Raw genomic sequence first — 15,803 nt, 5'->3', positions numbered from 1 at the left:
ATTTCCTTAAATTTCTGTAAAAGAAAAAAAAGGTAGTTTAAAAAAACATGTCAAATAACAGATTTTTTTAAAAAAATCATTAAAATATGTCAAGTTTTGATTGATTTGAACATGTTCAAACATTACGATGCCAAAAAGTCAAGTGTTTCCATTTTTTTGTATGTGAGCCAAAAATCAGACACATCAGGCACACGCATGTATATTAGAGCTGAGCTAGGGCAACGGATCGCGTTCCAGCCAATATGTCTCCGTGTGCCACCCGTGACATAGGTTCGCCATCACTGACCTAGTCCCTGTGGATTGTGGCTCTTAGCTTGGATGGCAGGATGGCTTCCTCTGAAGGCCGTCGGCTGGGAGATCAGTGGTTCGCCCTTGGGTGTTTCGGTGAGCCAAGTTAGAGAACAAATTGTGAGATCAGATGGGCCAGGGATCTCAATCCAGGGCAGTTTAGGCCAGTGATGGTGAACCATTTATCCCTCAGGGGCCGAAAGTGTGGGTGCACGCACTATCATGCACATCCAACTGCCCACATCCATAATTTAATGCCTGGGGAGGGCAAAAATGGCTTCCCCCACCCCTGCAGAGGCCCTCTGAAGGCCGGAAACAGCCCATTTCCCAACTACCAGTGGGCCTTATAGGCCCGTTTTTCACCCTCCCCAGGTTCCCGAGGCTTCTCCCACCCTGAGACCCTCTGGAGGCTGAAAACGTCCACCCAGAACCTCCATGTGAGCTCAAAATCAGCTGGCTGATTTTGCCCACTGGAGCTGAGCTAGGGCAACGGCTCATGTGCCAGCAGATATCGCTCTGTGTGCCACCTGTAGCATGTATAGAAACATAGAAACATAGAAGACTGATGGCAGAAAAAGACCTCATGGTCCATCTAGTCTGCCCTTATACTATTTTCTGTATTTTTATCTTAGGATGGATATATGTTTATCCCAGGCATGTTTAAATTCAGTTACTGTGGATTTATCTACCACGTCTGCTGGAAGTTTGTTCCAAGGATCTACTACTCTTTCAGTAAAATAATATTTTCTCATGTATGCCATAGTTTCGCCATCACTGACTTAGGTTCTTACGATAACATTTCAACAGTGGCGGATCGATAGATACCATGTTCATTAAGATACAATGCTCCTTCTTGGGATGCTCCATGTGGAGAAGAGTTAAATCACTGAATGAAGGAAGGCTCTTAAGTCTTGAGGGCAGGATGGCTGCCTCTGGAGGCCACATTCTGGGAGATCTGGAGGCTTCCTTGGGCGAAGCAGATGGGACTGGGGACCGATCCAGCAGGGCACTGCTTAGATTCTTATATACCTCTATAAAAGGGTGTCAAATTTGATTTCATTGAGGGCCACATCGGGGTTGTCTCTGACCTCAGAGGGCTAGGATGGGTGTGGCCAGCTTGACATCACTTGTGACCGGGGGGGGGGGGGAATGCCTGGTGGCCTGAGAACTCTGCCAGCAAAAACAGGCTCCCAAGGTCCATTTTCAGCCGCGGTAGCTTCGTGAAACCTTCTGCCAGTGTAAACAGGGCTCAGGAAGGCTGCTCATGGCCCTCATGAGCTCCGCTTTTGGCCGTGACAGCATTCTACAATCGTCTGCCAGGGAGCACGGAGATTGGGAGGGCCACATGCACAGTTTTTGCTGGCAGAGGCATCACGGGCCAGTTCTTTGCTGTTTCCAGGGCAGCCCCAGGGCCTGATCCGCCCCCCGCCCCGGGCCTTGAGTTTGACCTCCCTGTTCTATAACATATAATACACTATCCTTGACTATACATTTCTAATTCTGTTCATCCCTGTATGTAACAAACAAAGAAATGCCAAAGTTGCTTTTCCAAACAGCAACTGGACTTCCTTGGTTTTTTGTGTGTTTTTTTTCCTTGAAAACCTTTCACTTCTCATCTAAGAAGATTCAGTTTTGAAGAATGTTAGGTCTTTGTCCATAACTGCTGAGTGGGCAACTTATTGGCTGCAGGTGTTGCAGACTGCCACAAGAGGGAGCTAGAGTTTATAGCTTATTTCTCTGAGTCACCCTCTCCGTTTCTCTTTGTCTGGCTAGGTTAGGTTAGCTTTGCAATCTCTTTGTATTGTAGTTATATATATGAGCTAAAATGTGTTTAGGCTTGATACCTTTGTTTGGTGATTATGACAAAGACAACTGACAAGAAAGACAATGTACTTGGTAATATTTGGATTGTTATTCTGACTTATTATTTGTATGACTTTAGACTGTTTATAGGAATATGTTATTTCTCAAAGTAAATTTTAATTCAAATTAGCATATCTGTGTGTGGCTGAGTAGTTATTCACAACTAATCTCAATCTAAACGTTTCTGTGTGCGCACCACCGTGGTAAACAAGGATTACTCTGTTCATACATAAACAAAGAATTTGTGCCATCCAGCAGGTACCCTTGGATCAGCAGGGCCAGGGCTACTACTCCGTCTTGTACATAGTCTCCAAAACCTCCGGGGGGATGGAGGGCAATTCTTGACCTCAAGCATCGGAACCGCTACATCGAGTACAGGCAATTCAAGATTTACTCCCTCCAGTTGATTCTAGGTGTGTGTGAGAAGGGGGCTTCACTTGACCTTACGGGGACCTACCTGCATATACCAATTAACTATATCCATCGGCAGTACCTCCGGTTCTGCTATGTAGGTAGGAACTTCCAATATACGGCCCTTCCCTTCAGTCTTTCCTTGGCCCCTAGGGGCTTCACTGCCCACCTCAAGGCCCTGATGCGGGTCCAGTGCTACATAGAAACATAGAATATTGACAGGAGAAAAAGACCACATGGTCCATCTAGTCTGCCCTTATACTATTTATCTTAGGATGGGTATATGTTTATCCCAGGCATATTTAAATTCAGTTACTGTGGATTTACCAACCATGTCTGCTGGAAGTTTGTTCCAAGCATCTACTACTCTTTCAGTAAAATAATATTTTCTCATGTTGCTTCTGATCTTTCCCCCAACTAACTTCAGATTGTGTCCCCTTGTTCTTGTGTTCACTTTCCTATTGAAACCACTTCCCTCCTGAATCTTATTTAACCCTTTAACATATTTAGATATTTCGATCATGTCCCCCCTTTCCCTTCTGTCCTCCAGACTATACAGATTGAGTTCATTAAGTCTTTCCTGACAAGTTTTATGCTTAAGACCTTCCACCATTTTTGTAGCCCATCTTTGGACCCGTTCAATTGTATCAATATATTTTTGTAGGTGAGGTCTCTAGACCTGGATGATATCCTAGTTCAGGAGCCTTCCGTCCATCCACTTCACATGGTGCCATCTCCGGGTAGCCATTTCCACACTGTAGAAGCACAGGTTCTCCATCAACGTGGAGAAGAGCCACCTCTCCCCCTCTACCTGGGAGCCACTGTAGATACCTTAGAGTTGTGATGGCAAACCTATGACACACATGCCACAGGTGGCACGTGAAGTCATATCAGAAGGCATACGACATGTTGCCCTATGTCAGCTCGAGTGCAAAAACCCCGCCCAATGGGCAAACCGGAAGTTCAGAAAACGCACTTCCTGTCTGCCCGTTGTGCTGTTTTTTGCACTCCGGGGCTTCAGGAAGCTTCCCTGAACCCTCCGTAGTGCAAAAAACAGCACAATGGGCAGACAGGAAGTGCGTTTTCTGAACTTCCGGTTTGCCCGTTCGGCTGTTTATTCACATCCCAGGCTTCAGTGAGGCCTGTGCGCATCTGCGGGGATGGGGGAGGGAGAATTGTGGACATGCGTGGGAGGGGTTGCATGTGCAAGGGGGAGGGAAGGAATGTGGGAATGTGCATGCATGCTAGCATACCCACAACACCCTTTTGGCACACCAAAAAAGATTCGCCATCACTGCCTCAGAGTATACGGTTTTCCTTTCCCGCGAGAGACGGGAAGCTTCTTGGATGAGAAGCGAAACATTTTCAAGACAAAAAACAAACAAACCAAGGAAGTCCGGTTGCCTTTTGGGAAAGCACCTGTGGGACAACCATGACCTTCGAGGATCTCCAAAGACGAGAACGAAGAACCTTCCGATTATTTGACATGAAGCGAGAGTCAGCTTTCGTTCCCATCTCCACTCGCAATCGAAGCTCACTGCAGAGAGACACCCCGCTGCGCCACACGCCGTCCCAAACCCGGATCAGACGATTTCCGCGGCGTGGATCCTCTGATGCGAGACCAGCGAGTCGCCCCGCGAGAACTGCTTCCCGCAGATGGGGCACTCGTAGGGCTTCTCCCCGGTGTGGATGCGTTGATGGGAAGTGAGGTTGCTGCTCTGGCTGAAGGCTCTCCCGCACTCGAGGCACGTGTACGGCTTCTCCCCGGTGTGGGTCCGCTGGTGCAAAGTGAGGTGGGCGCTCCGGCTGAAGCTCTTCCCGCACTCGAGGCACAGGTAGGGCTTCTCCCCCGTGTGCATCCTCAGATGGGAGGCCAGGTTCCCGCTGAAACTGAACCGCTTGCCGCAATGCAGGCACTGGTAGGGTTTGTTGCCCGTGTGAGTCCGTTCGTGGGACAGGAGGTGCTTCCGGCACGTGAACGTCTTCTCGCACTGCAGGCAGCGGTAGCGGGCTTTGCGGGCGTGGATTTTCTGGTGCCTGGTGAGGTGGGTGCTACGCCGGAAGCTCTTGCCGCACTCGGGACAGGTGTGCGGCCTCTCGTTCGCGTGCTTGGCCTGCTTGTGTTGGGCGAGCTTGGCCTCGTCGCCGAAGCTCTTGCCGCAACGGAAACACTTGTACAATTTCTCGGCCAGGTGGACCCTCTTGTGGGAAATCAGCCGGGTGCTCCGGTAGAAGCCCTTGCCGCACTCCGAGCACTTGTACGGCTTCTCGCCCCGGTGAAGTTTTTGATGCAAAATCAGGTAGTCGCCTCGACTGAAGCTTTTCCCGCACTCGAAACACCGGAAGGGCTTCTCGCCCGTGTGAGTCCTCTGGTGCCTGGTGAGGTCCGACTTGCAACTGAAGGTCTTTCCACAGAGGGCGCACTTGTTCGCACTCGTGACTTCGGCGTTCGGATGCTCAAGTATCGTTATGGACACCTCGGTGGGTTCCTCCTTAATCTGGACGTTTTCTGCTGGAACAGAGGGGGGAAATTTTAGGCGTCTGGAAATGGTTGGGCTTTTGGCCCTGTCAGATAACCAGATTAAGAAACCAACCACGTACAGGCCAGGACTAAAGTAACATGAATCCAATAAAAGAGAATATTTGTAGCTCAGGTTGAAATGAAGGGCCCTTGGTGGCTCTGAATTTGGTGACTATCTATCTATCTATCTATCTATCTATCTATCTATCTATCTATCATCTATCTATCTATGTATGTATCTATCTATCTATCATCTATCTATCATCTATCTATCTATCTATCTATCTATCTATCATCTATCTATCTATATTATCTATCTATCATCTATCTATCTATCTATATCATCTATCTATCTATCTATCTATCTATCTATCTATCTATCATCTATCTATATCTATCTATCTATCTCTATCATCTATCTATCTATCTATCTATCTATCTATCTATCTATCTATCTATCTATCCATCTCTATCATCTATCTATCTATCTATCATCGTCTGTCTGTCTGTCTGTCTGTCTGTCTGTCTGTCTGTCTGTCTCTCTCTCTCTATCTATCTATCTACCTACCTACCTACCTACCTACCTACCTATCTATCTATCTATCTATCATTAGTGTTGGGCGAACCCAACAAAGTTTGGGTTCCTCGGGTTCGGACAAACTTGGCAGCGGAGTTCGAGTAAGTTCGCTGAACCGGAACCCGAACACTTCTGGCCCCGCCCTCCCCGCCACGGTCCAGGAAGGAGTCTCCGTGACGTCAAAGCCCCGCCCCTGGAATCCCATCGTGGGATTCCCCACCTCCTTTTGCTTGCAGTGCCATTCCCGAGGCGGGGAAATTTTGGGCTCGGAGGCGGTGCGGCTCTCCATCCCTGTTGTGCCCATTGCCCAGGGCAGCCCGCAGCCGCCTGTCTCCTTTTATTTTTATGGAAAAGGCTCGGACGCCACAGACTTTTTACCATTCCCCGGGTTTAGGGAAGCCTTTGGAGCCTGGGGAGGGCTAAACACAAGCCTACTGGGCCCACCAGAAGTTGGGAAGCAGGCCTCTAGAGTACCTATCAGGGGCGGGTGAAGCTGTTTTCGCCCTCCCCAGGTATTGAATTATCTCTGTGGGGACTCACGCATGCACGATAACGCCCACGCAGACTCTTTTGGCACCCGAGTAAAAAGAGCTACTTTTTCAAACTGAGTTCCCTGGGATAGAGAGTTGATGATCTCTTGGATATAGAAACACAGAAACATAGAAGATTGACGGCAGAAAAAGACCTCATGGTCCATCTAGTCTGCCCTTATACTATTTTCTGTATTTTAACTTAGGATGGATATATGTTTATCCCAGGCATGTTTAAATTCAGTTACTGTGGATTTACCAACCACGTCTGCTGGAAGTTTGTTCCAAGGATCTACTACTCTTTCAGTAAAATAATATTTTCTCACGCTGCTTTTGATCTTTCCCCCAACTAACTTCAGATTGTGTCCTCTTGTTCTTGTGTTCACTTTCCTATTAAAAACACTTCCCTCCTGGACTTTATTTAACCCTTTAACATATTTAAATGTTTTGATCATGTCCCCCCTTTTCCTTCTGTCCTCCAGACTATACAGATTGAGTTCATTCAATATTTCCTGATACGTTTTATGCTTAAAACCTTCCACCATTCTTGTAGCCCGTCTTTGGACCCATTCAATTTTGTCAATATCTTTTTGTAAGTGAGGTCTCCAGAACTGAACCTAGTATTCCAAATGTGGTCTCACCAGCACTCTATATAGCGGGATCATAATCTCCCTCTTCCTGCTTGTTATACCTCTAGCTATGCAGCCAAGCATCCTACTTGCTTTCCCTACCGCCTGACCGCACTGTTCACCCATTTTGAGACTGTCAGAAATCACTACCCCTAAACCCTTCTCTTCTGAAGTTTTTGCTAACACAGAACTGCCAATACAATACTCAGATTGAGGATTCCTTTTCCCCAGGTGCATTATTTTACATTTGGAAACATTAAACTGCAGTTTCCATTGCTTTGACCATTTATCTAGTAAAGCTAAATCATTTGCCATATTACAGACTCCTCCAGGACTATCAACCCTATTGCACACTTTAGAGTCATCGGCAAATAGGCAAACCTTCCCTACCAAACCTTCCCCTATGTTTCACAAGAGGGGAGATCTTGCACTCACCCGCTTCCACTGGAGGGAAATTATCGTCTTGAGAACTTCCTGGTGACCCCTTCAGCTGATGCTCTGAAGCGAAGGTTTCGGGGAAGAAATCTCCCTCTGTGGCTGATCTTGTCGTCCACTCTTCTTCAGGAGAGGGGAAAAATGAATGTAAAATATAGTCAGGCTTATCTTTCCCAAACAGTTGTTAAGCATCATTAAAAATAATCAGGTAAACAACTTCGTAATCACTTGGCGAGAGTCTAAAATTCCCTGTTTTATTCCTTTTTTTTACCTGACGGAAGGGCCTCTTCGCTGTCCTCTTCCTCTTTGACGATGACACGCAGCAGCCCCAATTCGGAATCCCAGAAGGACTGGGTGGCGCTGGAACCATCTGGACTTCTGGACTCCTGCAAGCACAGAGAAACTCAGCGAGATCTTATGTTAGTATGTCTCGATGCAGCTCTGTGCGAAACCTTCGACATACAATCAGCAGAGTTATTGCAATGGTATAGATAATGTAGGCTAGACAGATAAAGACTCAGATTTAGTATTAACAATATTATTATTTACAAATATACAACAGTATTTATTATTATTATTATTATATTATTATTATTATTATTATAAACATAGAAGACTGACGGCAGAAAAAGACCTCATGATCCATCTAGTCTACCCTTATACTACTTTCTGTATTTTATCTTAGGGTGGATATATGTTTATCCCAGGCATGTTTAAATTCAGTTACTGTGGATTTACCAACCACGTCTGCTGGAAGTTTATTCCAAGGATTTACTACTCTTTCAATAAAATAATATTTTCTCACGTTGCTTTTGATCTTTCCCCCAACTAACTTCAGATTGTGTCCCCTTGTTCTTGTGTTCACTTTCTTATTAAAAACACTTCCCTCCTGGACCTTATTTAACCCTTTAACATATTTAAATGTTTCGATCATGTCCCCCCCTTTTCCTTCTGTCTTCCAGACTATACAGATTGAGTTAAGTCTTTCCTGATACGTTTTATGCTTCAGACCTTCCACCATTCTTGTAGCCCATCTTTGGACCCGTTCAATTTTGTCAATATCTTTTTGTAGGTGAGGTCTCCAGAACTGAACACAGTATTCCAAATGTGGTCTCACCAGCACTCTATATAGCGGGATCATAATCTCCCTCTTCCTGCTTGTTATACCTCTAGCTATGCAGCCAAGCATCCTACTTGCTTTCCCTACCGCCTGACTGCACTGTTCACCCATTTTGAGACTGTCAGAAATCACTACCCCTAAATCCTTCTCTTCTGAAGTTTTTGCTAAAATAGAACTGCCAATACAATACTCAGATTGAGGATTCCTTTTCCCCAAGTGCATTATTTTACATTTGGAAACATTAAACTGCAGTTTCCATATTATTATTATTATTATTATTATTATTATTATTATTATTAATTAGATTTGCATGCCGTCCCTCTCCGAGGACTCGGAGCGGCTTACAACAAGAAACAGTACAAATCCAATACTTAAAACAATTTAAAACCCTTAATATAAAAACAATCATACATCTCATACAGACCATACATAAAGCAGAAACAGCCCGGGGGAGTAAATTTCCGCATGCCTGACGGCAGAGGTGGGTTTTAAGGAGTTTGTGAAAGGCAAGGAGGGTGGGGGCATTCCTAATCTCCAGGGGGAGTTGATTCTAGAGGGTCGGGGCTGCCACAGAGAAGGCTCTTCCCCTGGGTCCCCCCAGACGACATTGTTTCGTCGACAGGACCCGGAGAAGGTCAACAGACTCAAACGCAACCCGGATAAGACGGAGTGGTTGTGGGTTTTGCCTCCCAAGGACAATTCCATCTGTCCGTCCATTACCCTGGGGGGGGAAATTATTGACCCCCTCGGAGAGGGTCCGCAACTTGGGCGTCCTCCTCGATCCACAGCTCACATTAGAGAACCATCTTTCAGCTGTGGCGAGGGGGGGCGTTTGCCCAGGTTCGCCTGGTGCACCAGTTGCGGCCCTATCTGGACCGGGACTCATTGCTCACAGTCACTCATGCCCTCATCACCTCGAGGTTCGACTACTGTAATGCTCTCTACATGGGGCTACCTTTGAAAAGTGTTCGGAAACTTCAGATCGTGCAGAACGCAGCTGCGAGAGCAGTCATGGGCTTACCTAGGTATGCCCATGTTTCGCCATCATTCCGCAGTCTGCATTGGCTGCCGATCAATTTCCGGTCACAATTCAAAGTGTTGGTTATGACCTTTAAAGCCCTTCATGGCATTGGACCAGAATATCTCTGAGACCGCCTTCTGCCGCACGAATCCCAGCGACCGATTAGGTCCCACAGAGTGGGCCTTCTCCGGGTCCCGTCAACTAAACAATGTCGGTTGGCGGGCCCCAGGGGAAGAGCCTTCTCTGTGGCGGCCTCGACTCTCTGGAACCAACTCCCCCCAGAGATTAGAACTGCCCCTACTCTCCCTGCCTTCCGTAAACTCCTTAAAACCCACCTTTGCCGTCAGGCATGGGGGAACTGAAACACCTCCCCCGGGCATGTACAATTTATGCATGGTATGTTTGTGTGTGTGCTTGTTTTTAAACTTTTTAAAATATTTTAAATTTATTTGGATTTGTTACGATTGTTATATTTTGCTGTGAGCCGCCCCGAGTCCGCGGAGAGGGGCGGCATACAAGTCTGAATAATAAATAAATAAATAATAACTCTGTGGGACCTAACCGGTCGCTGGGATTCGTGCGGCAGAAGACGGTCCCGGAGATATTCTGGTGCGATCCCATGAAGGTAGTTAGCAGAAGTAGCCTGATGATTCTAACCACTGTGCCGCCACAGACCCAGATGCTCAGGGGGAACGGACGTCTCTGGAGCCACTCACGTTCAACCTAACCTACCTCGCAAGGTTGTCGTGGGGGAGAAAATGAAAAGAGGGAGCATTCCATGTGGTGCCTTAAATAAACAAAGACTGATGCTCAATGTTAAAAATTAGGATTCTATCTTAAAAGAGAAGCCAGGTGAATCTGATAGTTACCATTCTGTGTTCTTTTGCCAAATCCTGGAAGCCGTTGTTCCCAATTAGGGTTCGTTTTTCGGCTGGAATCCTGAATGCTTCACTCCCAAGAATTCCCGCCAAAGTTGACTGGATTTATTTTTAAGCTTTTTGTATACGCCACTGCAACCTAGATGATGTTAGTGAAAAGTTAGGTTGTTAGAATAAACTCTGTAATAAGAATCATTTGCAAACTCACTTGTTTTATTTTATTTTTTATGTTCATTATGGAAAAAAGGTAGAATTATTGAACTGTGGAGTTGGAAAGGCCCACTAAGATCGTGTAAACCAGTGTTTCTCAAACTCAGTAATTCTAAGCTAGGTGGACTCCAACTCCCACAATTCCCCAACCAGCTGTCAATCCAAGCCTCTGCAATAGAGAGGAAAACCAGTGAAACTGATCTTTGTGACAGCCCTTCAGATACCAGAATCATGTCTCTCCCAGTCCTTCTTCTCTCTAACTAGCCAAACCCAAATCCTGCAAGCCATTTTAATCTCCAGGCCCTTTTAAAATTGTTATTATCTTAGCTGAGCTTCTTTGCCCCTTTTCCAAAGTCTCCACATCTTTGTTTGTAATCCAGGAGACCAAAACTAAATGCAATACAAATAGTCCTCAACGTATGACTGCAATTGAACCTGGAATTTATGTCGCTAAGTGAAGGCACTCATTCAGTGAGTTTTGCCTCATTTTACGACCTTTCTTGCCACAGCTGTTAAATGAATCACTGCAATCATTAAAATTAGTAACATGGCACTTAAGTGAAACCACTGAAAAAGTTATTTTTTCTTTTATAGCCGCCCCGAGTCTTCGGAGGGGGCAGCATACAAATCTAATTAATAATAATAATAATAATAATAATAATAATAATTATTATTATTATTATAAACATAGAAGACTGATGGCAGAAAAAGACCTCATGGTCCATCTAGTCTGCCCTTATACTATTTTCTGTATTTTATCTTACAATGGATATACAGTATGTTTATCTCAGGCATGTTTAAATTCAGTTACTGTGGATTTACCAACCACATCTGCTGGAAGTTTGTTCCAAGGATCTACTACTCTTTCAGTAAAATAATATTTTCTCATGTTGCTTTTGATCTTAACCCCAACTAACTTCAGATTGTGTCCCCTTGTTCTTGTGTTCACTTTCCTATTAAAAACACTTCCCTCCTGAACCTTATTTAACCCTTTAACATATTTAAATGTTTCGATCATGTCCCCCCTTTTCCTTCTGTCCTCCAGACTATACAGATTGAGTCAATTAAGTCTTTCCTGATACGTTTTATGCTTAAGACCTTCCACCATTCTTGTAGCCCGTCTTTGGACCCGTTCAATTTTGTCAATATCTTTTTGTAGGTAAGGTCTCCAGAACTGAACACAGTATTCCAAATGTGGTCTCACCAGCACTCATATAAGGGGATCACAATCTCCCTTCCTGCTTCTTAAACCTCTAGCTATGCAGCCACAAGCATCCTACTTGCTCTTCCTACCGCCCGACCACACTGCTCACCCATTTTGAGACTGTCAGAAATCACTACCCCTAAATCCTTCTCTTCTGAAGTTTTTGCTAACACAGAACTGCCAATGCAATTATTATTATTGTTGTTGTTGTTATTTTTTTATTATTATTATTATTATTATTATTATTATTATTATTATTATTATATGTACACTGAGAGCATGTGCACCAAGACAAATTCCTTGTGTGTCCAATCACAATTGGCCAATAAAGAATTCTATTCTATTCTGGCAATGACTACTTCAGCTTCAACCACAACAACACATGAGCACACAAAAGATACAAACTTCAACTAAACTGCAGGAAATACGACTTTAGTAACTGAGTAGTTGATGCATGGAACTCGCTACCAGACTCCTAACCCCCAAAACTTTACCTTTAGACTATCCACCGTTGCCCTCTTCCTAAGAGGTCAGTAAGGGGCGTGCATAAGTGCACCAGAGTGCCTTCTCTCTCTCCTGTCCTAAAGTTTCTCTTTTGCTAGTATAATGTATATAAATATTATTACAGTATATCTTTGTATACTACCAATACATACTTGACAAAACAAAATAAATAAATGAATAAATATTCTATAGTCAGAAAGTCCCCATAGGGGATTATGAAGAGCAAGGTCATACATGCCAGTCACTTGTCAAGCATGCAAATGTCAATCATATCAGCATGGGAAACACTGCAACGGCTGTAAGGGGAAGGGGGGGGTGTCACTTTTTCCAGTGTTGTTGTAACTTTGGAGGGTCATTGTTGCAAAGTCGAGGACTACCTGTGTTCCCTGGTGCGGCCTTCACCAAGGCGCTCCTTTACACGTGTGCGCGTTGTGTGCACACGTGCAGGCATGCAATTGCAAAAGCCAGGCATCCGCTGCCCTCCAACCCCCCCCATCCCCCCGCCCATCCTAAATTCCTTCCGTTCCGTCGGAACCCCTCCTGTTTGGACCCGAACGGGCGTCGCACTCACAGCGGACACTTGTGGGTGGGGAGGGTCCGTCCAAAGAACCAGGCAGCGGAGCGGGTCGAGGGAGGTCGGACGGGTTGCAACAGAGCCGAGACCAGGCGGACGGGCTGATCGGACCGCGAATGGGACGAACGGGGTGGAATTGGGGAAGCGGGGGGGTGGCGGGCAGTTGCTTTTCTCGGCTCTTCCCCCAGGCGGCTCTTCCTTCCTCCTTCCCTCCCTCCCTCGGCTGTCAAGTCTGTTCTTGCTCACCTGGCGCGCGCACGAGCGGGCGAGCGAACTCCGCTTAGCTTTCCGCGCGGAGAAAGAAAAGGTCCCTCTCTTTCCCGAGGGCGTGCGCGCGCGCGCTTGCTCCCCCCTCCCTTTCGCTTCCTCACAGAGACACACACATATACAAACCTCCGCCGTCTGTTCTAGGCAGCCGAACTCGTCTGCTTTTCATGCCCTGAAAGCCCGCCCCTTTCCCAGGAGAAGCTTGGGGTCATGGCGGGCGCTTTCACCCCCCCCTCATCCCCCCTCCCCTTTGGAGCCTCAGCTGGGCAGAGGAGCGCATTAAAGTCGCCCCTGTTTGAGCGCCACCAGAGTGGGAAAAGAAGCGTGGGGAGGGGTTTGGAGCTCTGCAGCCCCCAGGAAACGGAGCGGCCGCTTCAAAGAAGCCGCTTTTTCCTTCAGAAGCGGGACGGGGAGGGACGGTACCAAGGGGAGAAGTCGTATAGAGGCAGGAATCTCCAATCTGAAAGCTGGCTGAAGAATTCTGGGAGTTGAAGTCCACAAGTCTTAAAAGTTGCCAAGGTTGGAGAGTGAGGCCCCCGAATTATACCGGTAGAGCACAGAGGTGGGGAGCGATGGCCTCCCTCCTTTATGGCATGGGGACTTCACCTCCCAGAATTCCTCAGTCAACTGTGATTATGAGTTACGCTGGCCCAGGAATTCTGGGAATTGAAGTCCACAAGTCATAAATCAGTGATGGCGAACCTATGACACGGGTGCCACAAGTGGCACATGGAACCATATTTGCTGGCACACGAACCGTTGCCCTAGCACAGCTCCAACATCTTTTGGCTCCAGGAAAACCTCTGGAGTCTGAGGAGGGTGAAACACGAGCCTATTGGGGCCACCAGAAGTTGGGAAATAGGCTGTTTCTGTCCTCCGGGGGAATGGGGAAAGCTGTTTTTGCCCTACCCAGGCATTGAATTATGGGTGTGGGCACTTGCGCATTCGTGATAATGCACGCGCATGCTCTTTTGGCACCCGAGGAAAAAAAGGTTTGCCATCACTGTCACAATGGCTCAGGAATTCTACCATTAGAATGGAGCTGGAAGGGGCCTTGAAGGTCTTCTAGCCCAATCCTTTCGTCAATCAGGAAGTCCCTATGTCAGGGGCAGATTGCCATTACCGCTGCTATCGCTGGGCTACGTGCACAGCTTCAGTTCTCTTGCATGTGCAAGTGTGCTATGTGTGTGCATCCCAGCTTCCTTTTGCTTCTGCGCATGCACAGGAAGCAAAAATGCACTGAAATCTTGTAAGGGGACGCACACATGTGAGATTTTGGTGTTTTGTTTTGCTTCTGTGCACGTGCAGAAACAAAAAATGCCCAAAAACATTTTGCTTCTATGTATGCACACGAAGCAAAAATATTAAAAATTGAAGAAAAAAGATGGTGCTGCCCATAGGACTGGCACCAGTAGTGGACGTGTGCAAATTGCGCAATCTGGTGACAGCAACTGGTGCGCCGTCACCTACCAGTAGCAATCCACTGCTGCCCTATTGTTGTGGTTAGCTCTGGCCCAGCTCCTGCCCCAATGAATGTGCAGGTGGATGTGGGGGAGACATCCACATCCAGAGCCTTCTCTGTGGTGGTCCCGGCCCCCTGGAACCAGCTCCCCCCAGAAATTAGAATTGCAGGCCTGTTTTGCTCCCAGTGGTATCTGCCGACGAAGTCTCCTCTGATCAAGGAGGCCTGAGTGACAGGGAGGAAGAGAGTTTGGCAGACAGCCCAGGAGGAGATCAATCATCTGTATCATCTCTGGATTCTGAACAAGAATTAATGACACATCCACGCATGCGTAGAGTGATGCATAGGAAGCAACAACTAAAGGATGTTTACCCCATTGGTTAAATAAATCTGAAAAACAAACAAACAAACAAACAAACAAACAAATAGTTCTCACTCCTTCATTCCAGGTTGCTTCTCCTTGATTGGTTTCCATCCATTGCTTCTTGTCCTGACTTCTGGTGCTTTGACCTTCCTCCTCTTTGTGGAAGCCCCTCAAATATTGGAATAAAGCTACCATGTCCCCACCCCCAGTCTTTCTTTTCTCTAGACTAGCCATACCCAATTCCCGCAATCGTTCTTCAGATGTTTTAGTCTCCATGTTTTAAGTCTTTAATCAGCCTAGTTGCTCTTCTCTGCACTTTCCCCCCCCAAAGTCTCAACTTGTACAGGGGTGAAATGCTCCCAGTTCGCTTGTGCCTGTCAGTTCTTGAAGAGCCAATCACGAAGGGAACGCATGGCACCACCCACCTGCCAGATGCCATTAGGGTTATTTTACCCTCTGTGCATGCACAGAGGATAAAAGAATCCAAACGGTGGTATTTGGGTGAGAGGGCGGAGCCTCCTGCTCCCTTTGCAACCAGCTCTCCGAAGACTGACAGGCACGAGCAAACCAGGAGCATTTCACCCCTGGTTTTATTGGTTTTACCTAACCCAGGAGTTGTTGTTTTCTTACTGAAGCAGATGATAAACCCGCTTAGGTTATCAGAATTGCCCTTAAGACCATTTTTCTCACTCACTGCAAATGGAAATCTGAATTTTCTTGCTTTTCTCTTTTCCACCCAACACTGTAAAGCTTCCCAGTTCTAGAGTTTCACAGGCTGATGAAAAAATAAAAAAAGGTTTCAAACCAGTTGTCCTCTTTGCCGTTAGTTTATTCCCCCCCCCCTTCTTTGTACACAGATCAGTGTTTCTCAACACTGAGTCCTGGTGGACTCACCAACTAAACATGAGCCAGCAATGTGCAGCAGCAGCTAAAAAAGCCAACACA

At 46.4% G+C, this 15,803-nt stretch overlaps 1 protein-coding gene across 1 annotated transcript; it reads right to left on the bottom strand.

Moving 5' to 3' along the window:
- Window positions 1-3,660: 3,660 nt before the first annotated feature.
- LOC139159222 (zinc finger protein 883-like) lies at window positions 3,661-15,053 on the bottom strand. Its single transcript, XM_070736569.1, has 5 exons — window positions 14,931-15,053; window positions 9,958-10,047; window positions 7,526-7,640; window positions 7,255-7,377; window positions 3,661-5,074 (listed from the first exon to the last, which is right to left on the bottom strand). Exons 1-5 carry the CDS (start codon window positions 15,051-15,053, stop codon window positions 4,146-4,148), a joined length of 1,380 nt encoding a protein of 459 aa, XP_070592670.1. The 3' UTR covers window positions 3,661-4,145.
- Window positions 15,054-15,803: the final 750 nt, after the last annotated feature.

Source organism: Erythrolamprus reginae, chromosome 2 (assembly GCF_031021105.1).
Source record: "Erythrolamprus reginae isolate rEryReg1 chromosome 2, rEryReg1.hap1, whole genome shotgun sequence".
Classification (NCBI taxonomy): domain Eukaryota; kingdom Metazoa; phylum Chordata; class Lepidosauria; order Squamata; family Dipsadidae; genus Erythrolamprus; species Erythrolamprus reginae.
The sequence above is the reverse complement of the archived record's forward strand: the minus strand, read 5'-3'. Positions and strand labels throughout refer to the sequence as shown.

What these genes read in the sequence shown, in the direction of transcription:
- LOC139159222 (XM_070736569.1), bottom strand. Translation starts at nt 15,053, where the DNA reads ATGGTAGCTTTATTCCAATATTTGAGGGGCTTCCACAAAGAGGAGGAA. An exon ending in AAGCAACCTGGAATGAAGGA is followed by an intron (nt 10,048 to 14,930) that starts GTGAGAACTATT and finishes CACAGTGGTTAG; the next exon opens with AATCATCAGGCTACTTCTGC. An exon ending in CGCACGAATCCCAGCGACCG is followed by an intron (nt 7,641 to 9,957) that starts GTTAGGTCCCAC and finishes CTGTGCTTGCAG; the next exon opens with GAGTCCAGAAGTCCAGATGG.